This window comes from Squalius cephalus, assembly GCF_949319135.1.
Source record: "Squalius cephalus genome assembly, chromosome: 18".
Classification (NCBI taxonomy): domain Eukaryota; kingdom Metazoa; phylum Chordata; class Actinopteri; order Cypriniformes; family Leuciscidae; genus Squalius; species Squalius cephalus.
In genome coordinates this window covers 29,597,827-29,612,972 of record NC_137139.1, presented here as the reverse complement: position 1 = coordinate 29,612,972, position 15,146 = coordinate 29,597,827, and the positions used below count along the sequence as shown (strand labels likewise).

At 36.5% G+C, this 15,146-nt stretch overlaps 1 protein-coding gene across 1 annotated transcript; it reads left to right on the top strand.

Annotated features, from left to right (window-relative positions):
- vwa1 (von Willebrand factor A domain containing 1) lies at positions 1–14,570 on the top strand. Its single transcript, XM_079849979.1, has 6 exons — positions 1–413; positions 6,387–6,944; positions 8,419–8,742; positions 10,136–10,426; positions 12,447–12,709; positions 13,735–14,570. Exons 1-5 carry the CDS (start codon positions 329–331, stop codon positions 12,698–12,700), a joined length of 1,512 nt encoding a protein of 503 aa, XP_079706105.1. The 5' UTR covers positions 1–328; the 3' UTR covers positions 12,701–12,709; positions 13,735–14,570.
- The last annotated feature ends 576 nt before the right edge of the window (positions 14,571–15,146 follow it).

Genomic DNA, 15,146 nt, shown 5'->3' with positions numbered 1-15,146 from the left:
GGGCGGGAGGAACATGATGCATTCAGTAGCTATGAGAGAGAGAGGCTTTTAATCCGAAACTGCTTTTGATCCACACTGAGCAGTTTATGGCAGGGCAGAAAGTTTCGTGTTTATTTCGATCTCGACGCGCAGAATGTAGAGTCGCCTCGTCGCGCAGGTGCTGCAGCTGCACGTTTTATTGCAGTTCTGGTGACTGCCTGCATTGAATGAGACTTTTAAAGTGAACCGTGAGGATTTTAGACATATAAAGCGAATAGAAATTGTGCTAGGCGATGTAGACGCGTTAAAACGTGCAAAATTGACTATAATTTTGACATAAAAGTCAACCATGGAGGTCAGAAAAGCGCTCACGTGTGTTTTGATCAGCGTGCTCCTGTGGGCTGGTGACGCTCAGGACTCGGTACCTGATTCAGGTGAGTCGTTTCAGTCATGTTTTAATTCGGAACTCAAGTATGAGATTTCGTATTCTGTAATCCACAGGACGCGGTACACAATTTATTTGAGGCATATTTGCTAATTCTAAACTCGGTGCCTGATTCAGCCGAGTCATTTGAGTCAAGCATTTCATTCGGATCAAAACCAGAACGATAAGGTATCCTGTATAACTCAGTAGGCTATGTTAGTGGATTATAGTGGTTAAATCAGCTTTCAGTACCTGCTTAACGTCTAGTTCAAGACTCTGTGGGTAATTTAGGTAAATTATTATTGTTCTCCATACGATGAAGCACATTGGTCAATTCAGAAGTCAGTATTTGATTTAAGTGAGTCATGTTTTAGGACAGGTGATTCATCTGATTCAGGACAGGTGAGTCATGTGGGTCAGTACCTGATCAAGTTGAGACATCACTCAGTACCCGATTCAGAAGAGCAGATCATCTTTTATTTTGCAACACACAAGAGCAAAAAGAAATGTCATGATAGTTATTATTGCATTAACTGCTGTTAACATATAACCTTAAAGTGTTAACTATTTCTTTAATAGTCCCATTCTCCAGAACAAACATGCATTGAGTTTGAGTGCTATAATAATCATTACTAATGTAAATCACTGACTCAGAGTTAACATTTACCTTAGCATTCTAGGCAACACTTTATTTTACAGTGTCTTTTTTACATATTACATGTAGTTACTATAGTAATAACTATAAATTATGCATGATTACATGCAACTAACCCTACAACAAACCTAGTCCTAACCATAACCCTATAGTAAGTACACATAGTTAATTAATCTTACTCAGTACTTAAATGTATAATTACACTGTAAGGACACCTTAAAATAAAGTGTAACCATTCTATTCTATTCTATTCTTGGTTAATTCATCAAGATCTCAAAGCGTTTTAAACAATAATTTGACTGAAAGAAGAAATCTAGAGATATAGCCTAGTCCAGTCATTTTAAGCCAAAATGGGGGTCAACCTTGAACAAACTGCAACAGAAGCAAACTCAACTGATTTTGTATCCTCAATATGTCCTGAGTAAGGAAAAAAAAAAAGTCCCAAAGAATCCCATTAGGGGAAAGTTTAGAAAAAGACCCAAATATAGCCTATTCATACGCCTATTCATTCTTTTTCTCACGTGAATAGAGTAAAATTTTTTACCTTTAGATATCACCATGAAAATTACTGACTTGATTACTTACATCAAGACAAACAAAAAATGTATAGTTGTATGTAGTTTTTTGAAATTGTTTGTTAACATGGACAAACGGTGCATAATCTAATTATGTATGTGCTAATTTGCATAAATACCACAACAGATCTAAACATTGGGTCTTGCCAGGTGAAAATGTCTTGTTGAATCTTGTTGACATATAACAGTAAAATACTTAATGTTAAGGTCTGAATGGAACCCATTTAGGCTACCCATGAGCATTAATACATAGAGGCAGGAAGAAGTACTTTAGCCTTTATTAAGAGATTGGGTTTGGGGCTGGGTCCGTGGGACTGTTTCTGTGGGAAGAACAGGAGACAATGGTAAGGAGAATGCAGAAGACAAAAGGTAGATAAAATAAAAAGTGAATCCCCAGAAACAGTCCCACGGACCCAGCCCCAAACCCAATCTCTTAAAAGTGAATAAAGGCTGGTTTAAAGTACTTCTTCCTGCCTCTATGTATTAATGTTCATGGGTAGCCTAAATGGGTTCATTCAGACCTTAACATTACGTATTTTACTGTATGTGTCAACAAGATTCAGCAAGACATTTTCACCTGCCTAGACCCAATGTTTAGATCTGTTGTGGTATTTATGCAAATTAGCATATAGGTAATTAGATTATGCTCCATTTGTCCATGTTAACAAACAATTTTAAAAACTTGTAATACATTTTTTGTTTGTCTTGATGTAAGTAATCAACTCAGTAATTTTCATGGTGATATCTAAAGGTTAAAATTTTTACTCTATTCACGTAAGAAAAAGAATGAATAGGCGTATGAATAGGCTATATTTGGGTCTTTTTCGAAACTTTCCCCTAATGGGATTCTTCGGGACTTTTTTTTTCCTTACTCAGGACATATTGAGGATACAAAATCAGTTGAGTTTGCTTCTGTTGCAATTTATTCAACTTTTTTTCATAAAATGACTGGACTAATACTTTTATTTCATTACAGAGGATTACTTTCTGTTAAACATGACTGATGGAGCACCAGCAGACATACATTACAAACATGAGAGCTAGAAGAGAAACATGTGTGTAAAAGCATTTTCCTTCACACATCGTGTTAGGGGATTCTTTTCTTTCAACACATATGGTCCAGGTTTAAGTGATTCACGCAAAAGAAAAGAAAAAAGTTTATGTTGAATTAAAGCATTTTCTCCCTGGACTGTGGTTTGGTTATCTTCTCATATTTTGCTGTGTTAATATTCATTCACAATTTGGATTGAAAAATTCTATAATTGATGTCTACAGTATGCCTTATTTTGGCATATTTATTTTAGTTACATTTTCAGGACTGACAGGGAGTATTTGCTGTATGAATAGAACAGAAATAACTTCTTGTCAACACATCACTGACATGCACATTGAGTGAGGCATGCGAATTAAAGGATTCTTCCTGTCAGTCACTAATGTTAGGCTATCGACCGCTTTCACGAAACCAAATAAATGCCAGAAAATAGGGGTATTGTGTACACTTTGCCTCTGTTGATGTCTATCATGACATCCCAGATCCCACTGCACTCATGAAACGCTTGATGAAAGAAGCAACAGAGGAATTCATGCATGTATTGTTTCCAACTCGCTGACTCACTAGTGAATGTCACATTGTTCACTATATGAGAGAAAAAACGATCGTATTCAAACACAGCTCAATTCGAACAGCTGAACTCAAACATGCTGTTTGCATGCCAATGTCATAAAATTTTGGGCTTTAATCAGATTTCAAACAGCATATGTGGTTTAGACCCCCGTAGCAGATCCAGACAGGTGGTGCTGGGGAGGCGGAGGGCAGGAGTTCTGGTGCTTTTACACTAGCACTTTTGGTGTGTAAAAGTATGTAAAAATATAAAAGTGAGGCATTGCTATGCATTTTTGCCACCTTCTCCTGCGCCGTCGTTACCAAGTAATGGGGTAAACACCCAAATCGGACCCAAATAATATAATCTGAACACATTCCAGCCGGGGCAGGGGAGCAATCGATCTCGGGTTCAGACCAGGCAATCGAACCTAGTGTGAAAGCACCCTTAGTGTGTTCGTTTGGATGAGATCAAATATTCTTGCGATACTCCAAGACATATTGTAAAAGGTTAACAAAAAATGTATACTGTTCATTAAAATGCACAATTTTAGTATTGCATTGGGGGTGTAAAGTAATAGGCTTGGACTTGGTGCTGCAAACCCAATGCAAAGGACAATGGTGACACTAGAATAAAAATATTCATGATTCTGAAGCTGAAAATACAGGATTATTTTAGAAGAACATGCTTGAACTCTGTCACTGTCAGTCATTTGGCATTATCAGGACCCACAGATATTCCCCCATTGCATTGTTATACATTATATTCAACATTATTTGAACAGTTTAATGCAGTACTGACACTAAAACTCTGTAGACTTGAATTTTTTCTCACAGGGTAATTTTCATTTTGGGTGAACTACACACAATACATATTGTCACTATCCACCATACACATTTTGGCATTGCGATATATTGTGACACGATATATTGTTACACCCCTAGTCGAGGGGTCGATTGACTGTGGTTACACTGACACAACCAGTCAGAACACGAATAGAGTTTCAAGGGTAAACTACTCATTTGAATCCGATTGCCACAAAAATTGCCTCAAAAATAAAACAATTATTTTGATGCCTGCCTGAACAAAACTATAGACACACCAACAGTGACTCACAGAGAGTAATTTAGGAAGAGCCTTGAGCATTTTGGGTTTGACTCCAGTCGTTTCTGTATGCCACCGCACCCTGGTTCCAATCCGTCTGGCAATGGTAACACTTATAGGTTTAAGTGACCCGATAGGCTCTTCTCTCTTAGCAAAGCGGAAGAAAACTATGAGAACTTTTTGTGACAAGTTTTAGATTTTAGTAGAATTCATTGGTTCCACTTGTGAAACTGACAAAAAATGGGCTGCAGAGAAAGCGATTTGCAAGATTCTCTTATAATTCGATTCAAATTACGCCTCCAGATCTTCACACAGGACTTGGCAGGTTGCCGACTTTGGATTGTCTTAGGTGGCAAGGCGAACGCTTGGCAGCATTCATCTGAACCCTCGCCCACTCGCTCTTTTCTGCACACACTCTTTCTTCCTCTTCAGGGAATAGCCACTACATTCCTTCTTTTACTTCATATGGAACAGCCAATTCTCACCTCCCCCCTTGTTCTCCATGCATGCCCGTCAGTCCGGTTGTAACATCCAGTAGCAGGGCTGTTGCTTCCCCCATCTGTTTATGTTTATCAAGCTTCTCCAGGTTAGAGGGCTCCTCTGCCAGGAAATTCCTGTAAAGGCCAAATCAAATGTTCCATCTCTTTAAATATTGTGAAGCCCCCAGTTCTTCCTTATCCTAATATATACTACTGTTTTCTTATCCTTATTTTAAGAATCTACCGTTCCAGCCAACTTCCTTTCGCAAATGACTAATTTCCCCGCTTGGTTTCACACTCATCTTCGTTTGGCCGCTCTTTCTCAGAGTTTCTCCTCGTTTTATTGTGTTCGCTATAAACATTTAATGAGTTTAAATGTTGTGCATCCAAACTTGTAAAATCTTTTGTCAACTTCCATAGTGAACATCTGAAGCTGTGCAATTGAATTAATTGAGGAAAAGAATCGAATTGCGAGTAAAATGTTTGTAGGGCTGCAAAATTTGCCGTAAAATTTTGTGATTTTATATCAATATAACTAAAATAATAATAATACAAAACTTAACTTTATTAATAGTATTATTTCTACTACTACTACTAAAAAGTCTTACTATTTAAGATATTTTTATTTAGTAAATATTACTAACAAATAAGACATATTACTGTTTTAATGCAATATTCACAGAAATATTTCAAAAACTGATTTTTGTTATCATACTAACCCACATTTCCTTACAAACCTGTATGACTGTTTCTATAATGCAAAAGCAAATATTGACCATGGCCTGTCAAGCTCCAAAAAGGACCAAAAAAAAACCAAAAAACATTATCAATAATAATAATGATAATGATAATAAGATTTTAAAAAGTATTAATATTTTTTAATATTATTAAAAAAATAGTACATTTAATATTAAATATTTATTCATTTTTATATATAAAAATATAATTTTAACTCTTAAAATAATAAGAATTTAATGAAAACTATGAATTTATTGCTGAATTTTTTTATTTGTAAACAATAAATAAATACATTTCAATTAATTCAATTAATTGTGCTTCCCTACAAGACTATAACCCCTAACCTTAAAGGGAAAGTTCACCCAAAAATAAACCTTATTCCTCACCAAAGTCAACGCGGTCCAAAACCCTAACACAGCTTAATCATTCTTTCCAAAATCCTCTTTTGTGTTCATTCGTGCAGGTTTGGAACAACATGAGGATGAGTAAATGATTACAGAAAATGCATTTTTGGGTGAACTATCCCTTTAAATATTAAACTTTGGGGGCTTGTTTGTGGTTAATGATAGCTTAAAATCATGTGGCTTGTTGAAGAGAAATGTGCTTTTACTTGTTTTTAACCAACTGGACGATTTACAGCTGGCGGACAGTAAAACGGGCAGATAATATACGACCATAGTAGCTTGACTATACACACACACAAACTCCTTCTCCTCATGCCTTGAAAAGTCTGGAGTGTTTCAGTGCTGCTTCAGTATGTCCTAAATAAACACTGAGATGTTAAACCATGAATCATTTACTTAAATGTCTACTGTTGTTTTTCACCTACAGTTTTGAACTGCTGCGAGGGCGATGTCCTGTTTCTCCTGGACTCCTCTGGTAGCGTGTCCTCCTACGAGTTCTCCCGTATGGTGGACTTTCTGTCAGAGCTCGTGCTGCCGTTCTCGCTGGGGCCGGATCAGGTGAGGGTGGGACTGCTGCAGGTTGGGACGGAGCCCCATCTCGAGTTCGGCTTTGACGCCTACAGCTCCCAGCGAGGCCTGCAGGTGGCCCTGGAGAGGACTAAACAGCTGAAGGGCGACACCAACACGGTGGATGCTCTTCTGATGGCTAGGAACCAGGTTTTGAAACAGGGTGTCCCGGGAGGTGCCAGACCGGATCTGCCCAGGGTTCTGGTTTGGCTCACGGATGGAGTGGATCCCGGCGAGATACGGGAACCGATGGCGAGGCTGCGAGAAGAAGGGGTGGCCGTACTGGTGGTTTCCACTGGTCACGGGAACTACCAGGTGCTGAGAGAGGTTGCAAGTCCACCCACAGAGGAGCACCTGTTCTTTGTGGACATTGACGATATCAACATCATCAGTGAAGACTTGAGGAATGCAATCATTGGTGTGTTTCATCGAAATATCTCAAAAACTGCATTAGGCCATGGCAAATACATACAATCTATCACATACTCACCCTCATTTCATTCCAAATCTGACTTTTGTTATTCTGTTGAATACATCTATTCCATTTTACAAAAGCAAATGTTGACCACACATCTGTCAAGCTCCAAAAAGGGGAAAAAAACTCATTATTAATATTAATTATTATTATTATACATTCGATATGTAATATATTTTTGTAATATTAAAATGCAATTTTAACTATATTACATATATATAACAAAAATCTAATGAGAACTATGAATTATTGCTTAAAAATTCTATTTAATGCAAGAAAAGAAAAAAGAAATGTAAAAAGATTCTATCATATAAATTTCAAACTCAAAAGTGAAATGTTGGGACCCAATTTATGCTCATTGTTAAATTGACCCCCCCCCCCCAAACCTAAATAATAATAAAAACTACTGAAATACCATAAAAGTAGTGAATAATTATGACTGCTTGTATAAAGTCCTCTGAAATGATTTACTTCCTAGATATTTTGACTTTTTCAGTAGTCAAAAAAATTTCAAAAAAATGGCTAGTTGTTGTATGAATATCTGGACATGCAATATATCAAAAGAAAGAACCGGAAAAAAAAAACATTTTATTCTATAGTTTCATACATTAGTTTTCTATCCATTTTATCAATGTTTCATTCAGTAACATTAGACCGTTTTGATTTATATGCCTTTTAATGTTTGATGAACGCGTTATTTTACATATGCATCTGCTTACATTTGATATCGCTTGTTTCCGCTTCTTCTTCGCCTGTGTTTTGATCAGGAGATTCAGTGCTCTTTCAGAAGATGCGTAATAGCGCCCCCTACGGTATAACAGGAAAGTTCTGTCAACGGCGGGGAAAGAGTTAAAGAGAATTATTCATAATTGATACTTTATGAAACTCTGTAGACCATGATTTCATATTTCACCCAGAGTAACAGTCAATCTTATGAGAGTGTTCTCTAAGTAGGGAGCGTGATCTGATGTGTGTGCGATGTCCGCCCCAGTGTGCCGAAGGAATCTCGAATGCCAGTCAACTCCGACACAAATAGCTTGAGACGGCTCACAGATAAGAAGTGGCAGGAGGAAACGGGGACAGAAACCGGCAGACACTGTAATAAGAGATGAGGGCTATTTATACAGAAATGATTTTGTCCTTTTCGCCCCCCCATCCCCCCCCCCCCCCCCCCCCCCCCGGTAAAGTCCCCCAGACACAGCTATTATTAGTGGCCATTCCTTCGCACATATATAAGGCGTTACACATGTGCAACTTCCAGACACTTACATAAACAAACGTATTGATTGCACGCTATACTTCAGACCGGGTGGGGTTTTATCCTGTTAGAAACTGCCCTAGGCATGGATTTAGTGACTAGAGTACATGATTTAACTTACGCCATGTTTGATTTGTCTTTGTCTCTGACCAAACGCAGAGATTATCCGGGCCGAGAGGCTGCAGGTGAAGTCGGTCACTGCTACTTCAGCTCAGCTGGAGTGGAGGCCTGTGTTGGCTGGTACTGGCTACTATGATATCCAGTTTGGTCCCATCCGAACAGGGCAGACCGGAGGAACTCTAGGTCCGGGCACCAGTCCTGGGACTGGCTTGGGTCCGTTTCAGAGGATCACCCGGCCTGGAGATGCCAGCTCGGCTCAGCTGATCGGCCTGCGTCCTGACACTACATACAAAGTCACACTCACACCGAAGGCCAACCTGGAGTTCCTGAACTCGCTTCAAGCCACCTTTACTACACAGACAGGTGCTCCTTATGCAGATTAATCATCATTCAAACTGAAGTGTGAATCTCATAAAGCCTGTCAATATATATATATCCAGATCATATTTCATCACAAGTCCAAAAGAAAAAGAAAAAAGCCCTATACTTTGCATAATGAAAATAATTTTTTCATGATCATTACTTTTTGGTCGTTGTGTCTTTAATGTTTAATTCATGCTTTTAATAATAATAATATAAATAATATTGATTAGCATTAATTAAATATGATCATTAATTAGTATTATTGCTATTAGTAATATTATTAATTAAATTAATTAATTAAATATGAATATTAAATGTATTAATAATTATGATTATTGTTATTATAACTATTAGAATTAAATACCATTAACTTAACATTTAATATTAATAACAACAACAACGATAATAATGACAAATATAAAAAAATAAGAAATTATACTTAGAATACTGAGAATGATTTTTATGGCCAGTACTTTTTTCATTGAGTCTTTAATGTTTAATTCATGCTTATAATAATAATAATAATAATAATAATCATTAATTAAATATGAACATAAAATATATTATTATTGTTGTTATTAGTAATATTATCAATAGCATTCATTTGATATCATTAATTAAATATGAATGTTTAATGTATTATTATTATTATTAATAATAATAATAATTATGATTATTGTTATTATAACTATTAGCATTAAATACCATTTACTTTACATTACATAATATAATATTAAATAATAATATAATAATAATACATATAAAAAAATAAGAAATTATACTTACTATTAAGAATGATTTTTATGGCCAGTACTTTTTTCATTGTGTCTTTAATGTTTAATTAATGCTAATAATAACAATAATAATAATTATTATTATTATTATTGTTAAATAGCATTGATTAAATACGAACATTAAATGTATTATTTTTAATTATTATTTTAACAATAATTAGATTTAATTAATTAAATGTAATATTCATATTTATTATTATTATTTTTAAATGAACAAAATGTATTCATAATAATAATAATAATAATTTAATGTTCGTATTTTATTAATATCAATTTAATATGAATCATTTAATATTTATTGTAATATTAAAATGCAATTTTAGCTCTATTACAATAATGAGAATTGAGAATCACTGTGAAATTCTGAAAAACAAACTCAAAAGTAAGGCATATTCACTGTTAAATTCAACATGAACTAAAAATGGGTGCATATTATCCCCCCTTTGTCTTCATACAAAAAACATTACCTTTTAAAAAGTAAATGTGATCAGTTTCTTGTTGTCTTTACACATGTTAAGCGACACAAAGGAGCCCTCAATATATTTTTAAGGGACAAAAAGTGAAGTTGATCTTTGAAATGTCTCCCCGTCATCCTCCAGCGATTCCTCAGCCAGAGGTGCAGACCCTCTCCACAGTGAGTGTGTCGGAGTCGAGCAGCAGGAGTGTGCGTGTGAGCTGGGCTCCACTGCTCCCTCACCTCATCCAGGAATATCAAGTGGAGTATTCAGCTCTTCCTTCAGGCTCGCTCCGGGTCATCCGCGTCAGTAACACGCAGAGCTCCACCGTCCTGACCGACCTCCAGCCCGACACACAGTTCCTGGTCACCGTGAGCACGAGGCAGTCCAACGGCAAAGAGAGAGCCATGTCGGTTAAAGCCTGTACACAGGAGGGTAAGGAGGACCAGACGATCTCTTATGCACGCCTTTATAAGAGACCAGGGACAGTTGTAACACTTTTTGCCATTTTTAGCAATACATCAAAAAAACATTTATACTGGAATAACCAATTTGTTATATTATAAACTTCAATCTGTCAACTGCTGTCTAAAATATACATAATGAATCAATCATATAATTAAATTGGAAAATATTATTTATCAGTCATGTTATTGTGACTATTCATTTCATGTTTTTAAGTAATGATTACCTTTTTTTCATACTTAAAATGAATAAAAAATATTTAAAAAAAAACTTAAAATGTGATTTGATGACATTTTACATTTAATTTGCAATGCACAGTGCACATTTTACTTTTAATTTGCACATTAAAGGGAAACTATGCAGATTTTTTTTTAGCTTGATTAGCTTTTAAAATATAAATGACACTTGGTTGGTGATACTGGGACAGGGGCGTTACAACCGTCCCAGTATCACCAACCATGTTTTCATCTCATGCGAGCTAGCTTGACTGCTAGTTTGACACTTGTTAGCCATTTCTATATTTAGCTTACAAAACAGTGATTCTAATAATACTTGTTTGAATTCATAGACATTTGATCTTATAACAGCATCCAAAAATGTACATCAGAAAGAAAAGTAATTTTTTACCTCAAAAACAACCTTTTGTAGATAACTCCGTCAGGAAGTTTCAAATGTGGCTCCCTTTTTGGCAAGAATGGAGGGAAACTAACTGAGCATGAGCACAGTGAGTGTCATCACTCTAGGTTGTTTCTGATTGTAGGAATTCAAGGTGTTACAACCGTCCCTGGTCTCCCTACTTTCCTTTTCCACTGAAATGACACTTAGATTTGTGTTCACACTTGGCATGTTTGATTCGATTAAAACGAACTATGGTGAGATTGCTCGGTGCTGGGATAAATGCGCTCGATGTACACACCACTGTTTCGGATGTTCGACAAGTTCCGTCGCAAAATATATATACTGACAGTGTGAACGCTAAGCAAATCAGGACTAAATGTATCATTTTCTTTTTTGATCCGGACTTAAAAGAACCAAGAGAACCGAACTACAAGTGTGAACACACCCTTATTGTAGTTATAAGTTCATTAAAGCTACACTGTGTAAGATTTTCTCCCATCTAGCGGTGAAATTGTTTATGACTACCAACTGAATATTACTTTCTAGCCCCTCCCATTCCGAGGGCGTTTTAACTCCTACGGTGGCCGTATTATTTCAAATCTACCGGCAGTCGCGAGTCAAGTCAAGTCAAGTCAAGTATATTTGTATAGCGCTTTTCACAATACAGATTGTATCAAAGCAGCTTCACAGTATTAAATTAAAATAATACAACAAGGTTTGTTTCTAGTGAAATTTATTGATTGATACAATTAAATTAAATATTCCCAAAATATCCCCAACTGAGCAAGCCAAAGGCAACAGTGGCAAGGAACCGAAAAAACTCCATCAGGTGACCTAATGGAGAAAAAAAACCCTTGGGAGAACCCAGGCTCAGTTGGGGGCCAGTTCTCCTCTGGCGTTTATGAACTAGAGGCCGGATTGTAATCTCGAGTAATCTCCCCCTCGCATTCGTCACGGTGCCACTGAGTGTAAAAACGCGAAAGGCGAAGCTTGAATTTCCAGGTATGTCCCTCTTTGGCTAATGTATTTTCAAGATGGAGGCGCAACATGGCCGCCGCCATTCGAGCAACTCGCTCGTATGTATTCTAAATGGCAGATTCTACGCTTACAAGAATACTTGATTAGTTGGTAGAAGTAATTACACATTAATGAGCGCATATCATTTTGAAAGAACAAAGTGTTTTTTGCAAAGAATCAACTTAAAAAATTACACAGTGTAGCTTTAAGTTTATTCCTTAATTAAATTCATTAGGAGCATCTGGAGTAGTGTTGGAATTCCTCTTTCCTGCTATTATCCTTCCCACATCCGCTCACCTCGCTCTGATTCCCAGCAAGAAACGGGAAGCTTGACCTTTCTCCCTCTTTCTGTCAGTGTTGCCGGCTCTCTCGGATCTGCAGCTGACCACAGTGGGCAATGAGTCAGTGCAGCTCCGGTGGAAGGGGAGTTTCGACGGCCTGCGCGGTTACTGGGTCACATGGGAGCGAGATCAGAGCCAGCACTCCACCCTGTATTTACCACCCAACCGGCTGTCCACAACCCTCACCCACGTGCCCTCCAGAGCCCGCGTCTGCGTCTCCCCGGTGTACCGGACGGCCCGTGGGGAGGGTCTCTGCTGCACTGTGTGAAGCGCTCCGGTGAGACGCCTGTCTGGGAAACATGGGTTATTTTAGGATATGAAAAAAGCCTGGCATATGGCATAATATTGTCTGAAAAATCACATTGTTTGAATTGGAACAGTTTGTTGAACCTTCAGAGGAAATCTAAAAAATATATCTGAAAAGTTTTCATGTACGAGTATCATATTTGAAAACATCAGGATTTTGTGGCTCATAATATGATATAAGATAACATAGAGCAAAATATGACATTTGGTGCAGTTGCTGCTATTTATATGGGCAACAAGTAAGAAAAAAAGTTTGTTGCACTTTATTTTTTACAGTAGGCTACACGATTTTCTCAGCTTTTTGTTAAAAATTTTGCTTTTTTTTATTTATAAAACTTACCCACATTCAAGTGTTGATTAAATTAAAATAATCTAGAATAAAACGCATTTGTTTAAAAGCAGAGGCTCTGTTCTTTCTTTTCACATATTGTATGTTCAGATATTCATACAACAAAATATTCTGGGGTTTTATGATTACAGCTCTGTAGTTTTGATTTTGGGGCAAAACATACAATGCAATACAATGATGATTGAGAGATGAACAAATAAACCTTCCTCAAAAGCCTGATGGATCATGTTTGATTTTAAAATATGATATATTGATAACCATAAGTTGCTTCAGTCCAGTAATATTACTTACAATATAATAGTTATTTTTATGTTTACTTTATAAAAATCAGTAAAGACTGAATTGCAAAAAATCTAAAATGTCTTTTACTTGCTAAAAAGTATGAATTATCAATCAGAAAACAGAAGGCATGTATTTTGGATCATGTTGATAATTTAGAGGCCTTCGAAATTTGTGTATCAAATATGATCCAGCAGGATTTATAGGGTTAAAGGTAAAGTAATTTTACCAAACAGAACTGTATGACGTAATATTGCATAAATACATTGGTTGGACAAACAAAAAGGCGAAATGTTAAGCTCTTTACACTGCATAAACACACATTTATTATAATAACAACGGCACCTTTTGATTGTTTTTCTTCACAGCTGCGGTGACCTGGAACCGTGGAGCACCGCTCTGCCAAACAGGAAAGATGGAGGGATGAACAACACCAAAAGCTTTCCACAAATGGACAGATGGGAGGACAGGGGAGTCCAGGACTCTGTTGGAGAACTCGTCACCCAAAGATGGTGATCTTTAAACACAGCAACACAACATGCACTGACACACACGCCCCAAACGACACTTATAATACAGAGACTAAATGACTCTGAGCTCAAAAGTGACTTTTAAAGGAATGTTTCGGGTTCAATACGAGTTCAGCACTATTGGACGCATCTGTGGCTCTCTGCATATTACCGCAGATCAAGCAAAATTCACATTCACAGTAATGCACTTATAATAGTAGTTTGAAGTATCCTCGCGCATATTGAGTGAAAGTGACGCGGCTTTATATGAACATTAATGACTATAATAGGCAAAATTAGGCTATACTTTCCAAACTGTGCATTTTAACATGCATGTGCGATGTCTTGAACCCATAATATTCCTTTAAGTTGCTAGAATGTTTATGCATTAGAAATTCAAGTTTTTATTAAGAGTTATATCACCGAAGCAATATTTTGTAAATATCCTACTAATGCTTTTTGAGTTATATTTATCAAGAGACATAGTTGGTTACTGTACTTTTGGTTTTAGATTCCTCCACACAGTTTAAAAAAAAAAAAGGGAACAATAAGACTACACTATTAGGGGGAATCTGAATGACCTCCATCACTGGTTTTTCTTTAAGGTCAATGCAAATACGTTACCATAGCTGCAGATTCTCTCAGCGGTGAAACACTGAAAATCTGGCATGGATCTTAATCACTGTGGCTAAAGTATTAAGACTTTGCAGATGTTGGTCGCAGATGTTTTGTGGTTGGTTGGTTTGTTTGAAGAATAGTGACTCTTTCATTGGGTCAAGCTTTTCCCTGTGCATGCATACTGTAGATTAGATTGATCATTTATTAATTATGTTCTCTGTAGTTGTGTCTTAACAGGCAAGCATATGTTCGCAGGCTGGATCAAGGTCTTAAAATAGTGTTTACAGACACATCATTTTGTTCTGACTTTTAATGATGTGAATCATTTTCTACATCATATCATTCAAGACATGAAAAGGAAAACTATTTTCATCTCTATTTTAGGGTCTATTTCTATAGCTATTCAAAAAAAATTCAGCATCTGGTATTTTGTGTCTTTGTTTGTTGCATCATAATGGCAGGTCAAGCTTTATGTATTATGAAAAGGTGCTTGTTCATTCCCAGCTTGGCTGCACGTCTTACACATCACTGTTTTTAAAATGTTTTCAGTTATTAAATAAAAAAAAAGGATCGGTTTCAATCCATGTCTGCTTTTGTTTCTAAACCTCTGTGTAATAAAGTCATTATTTATACCTTAAGAAAGTTATATTTTA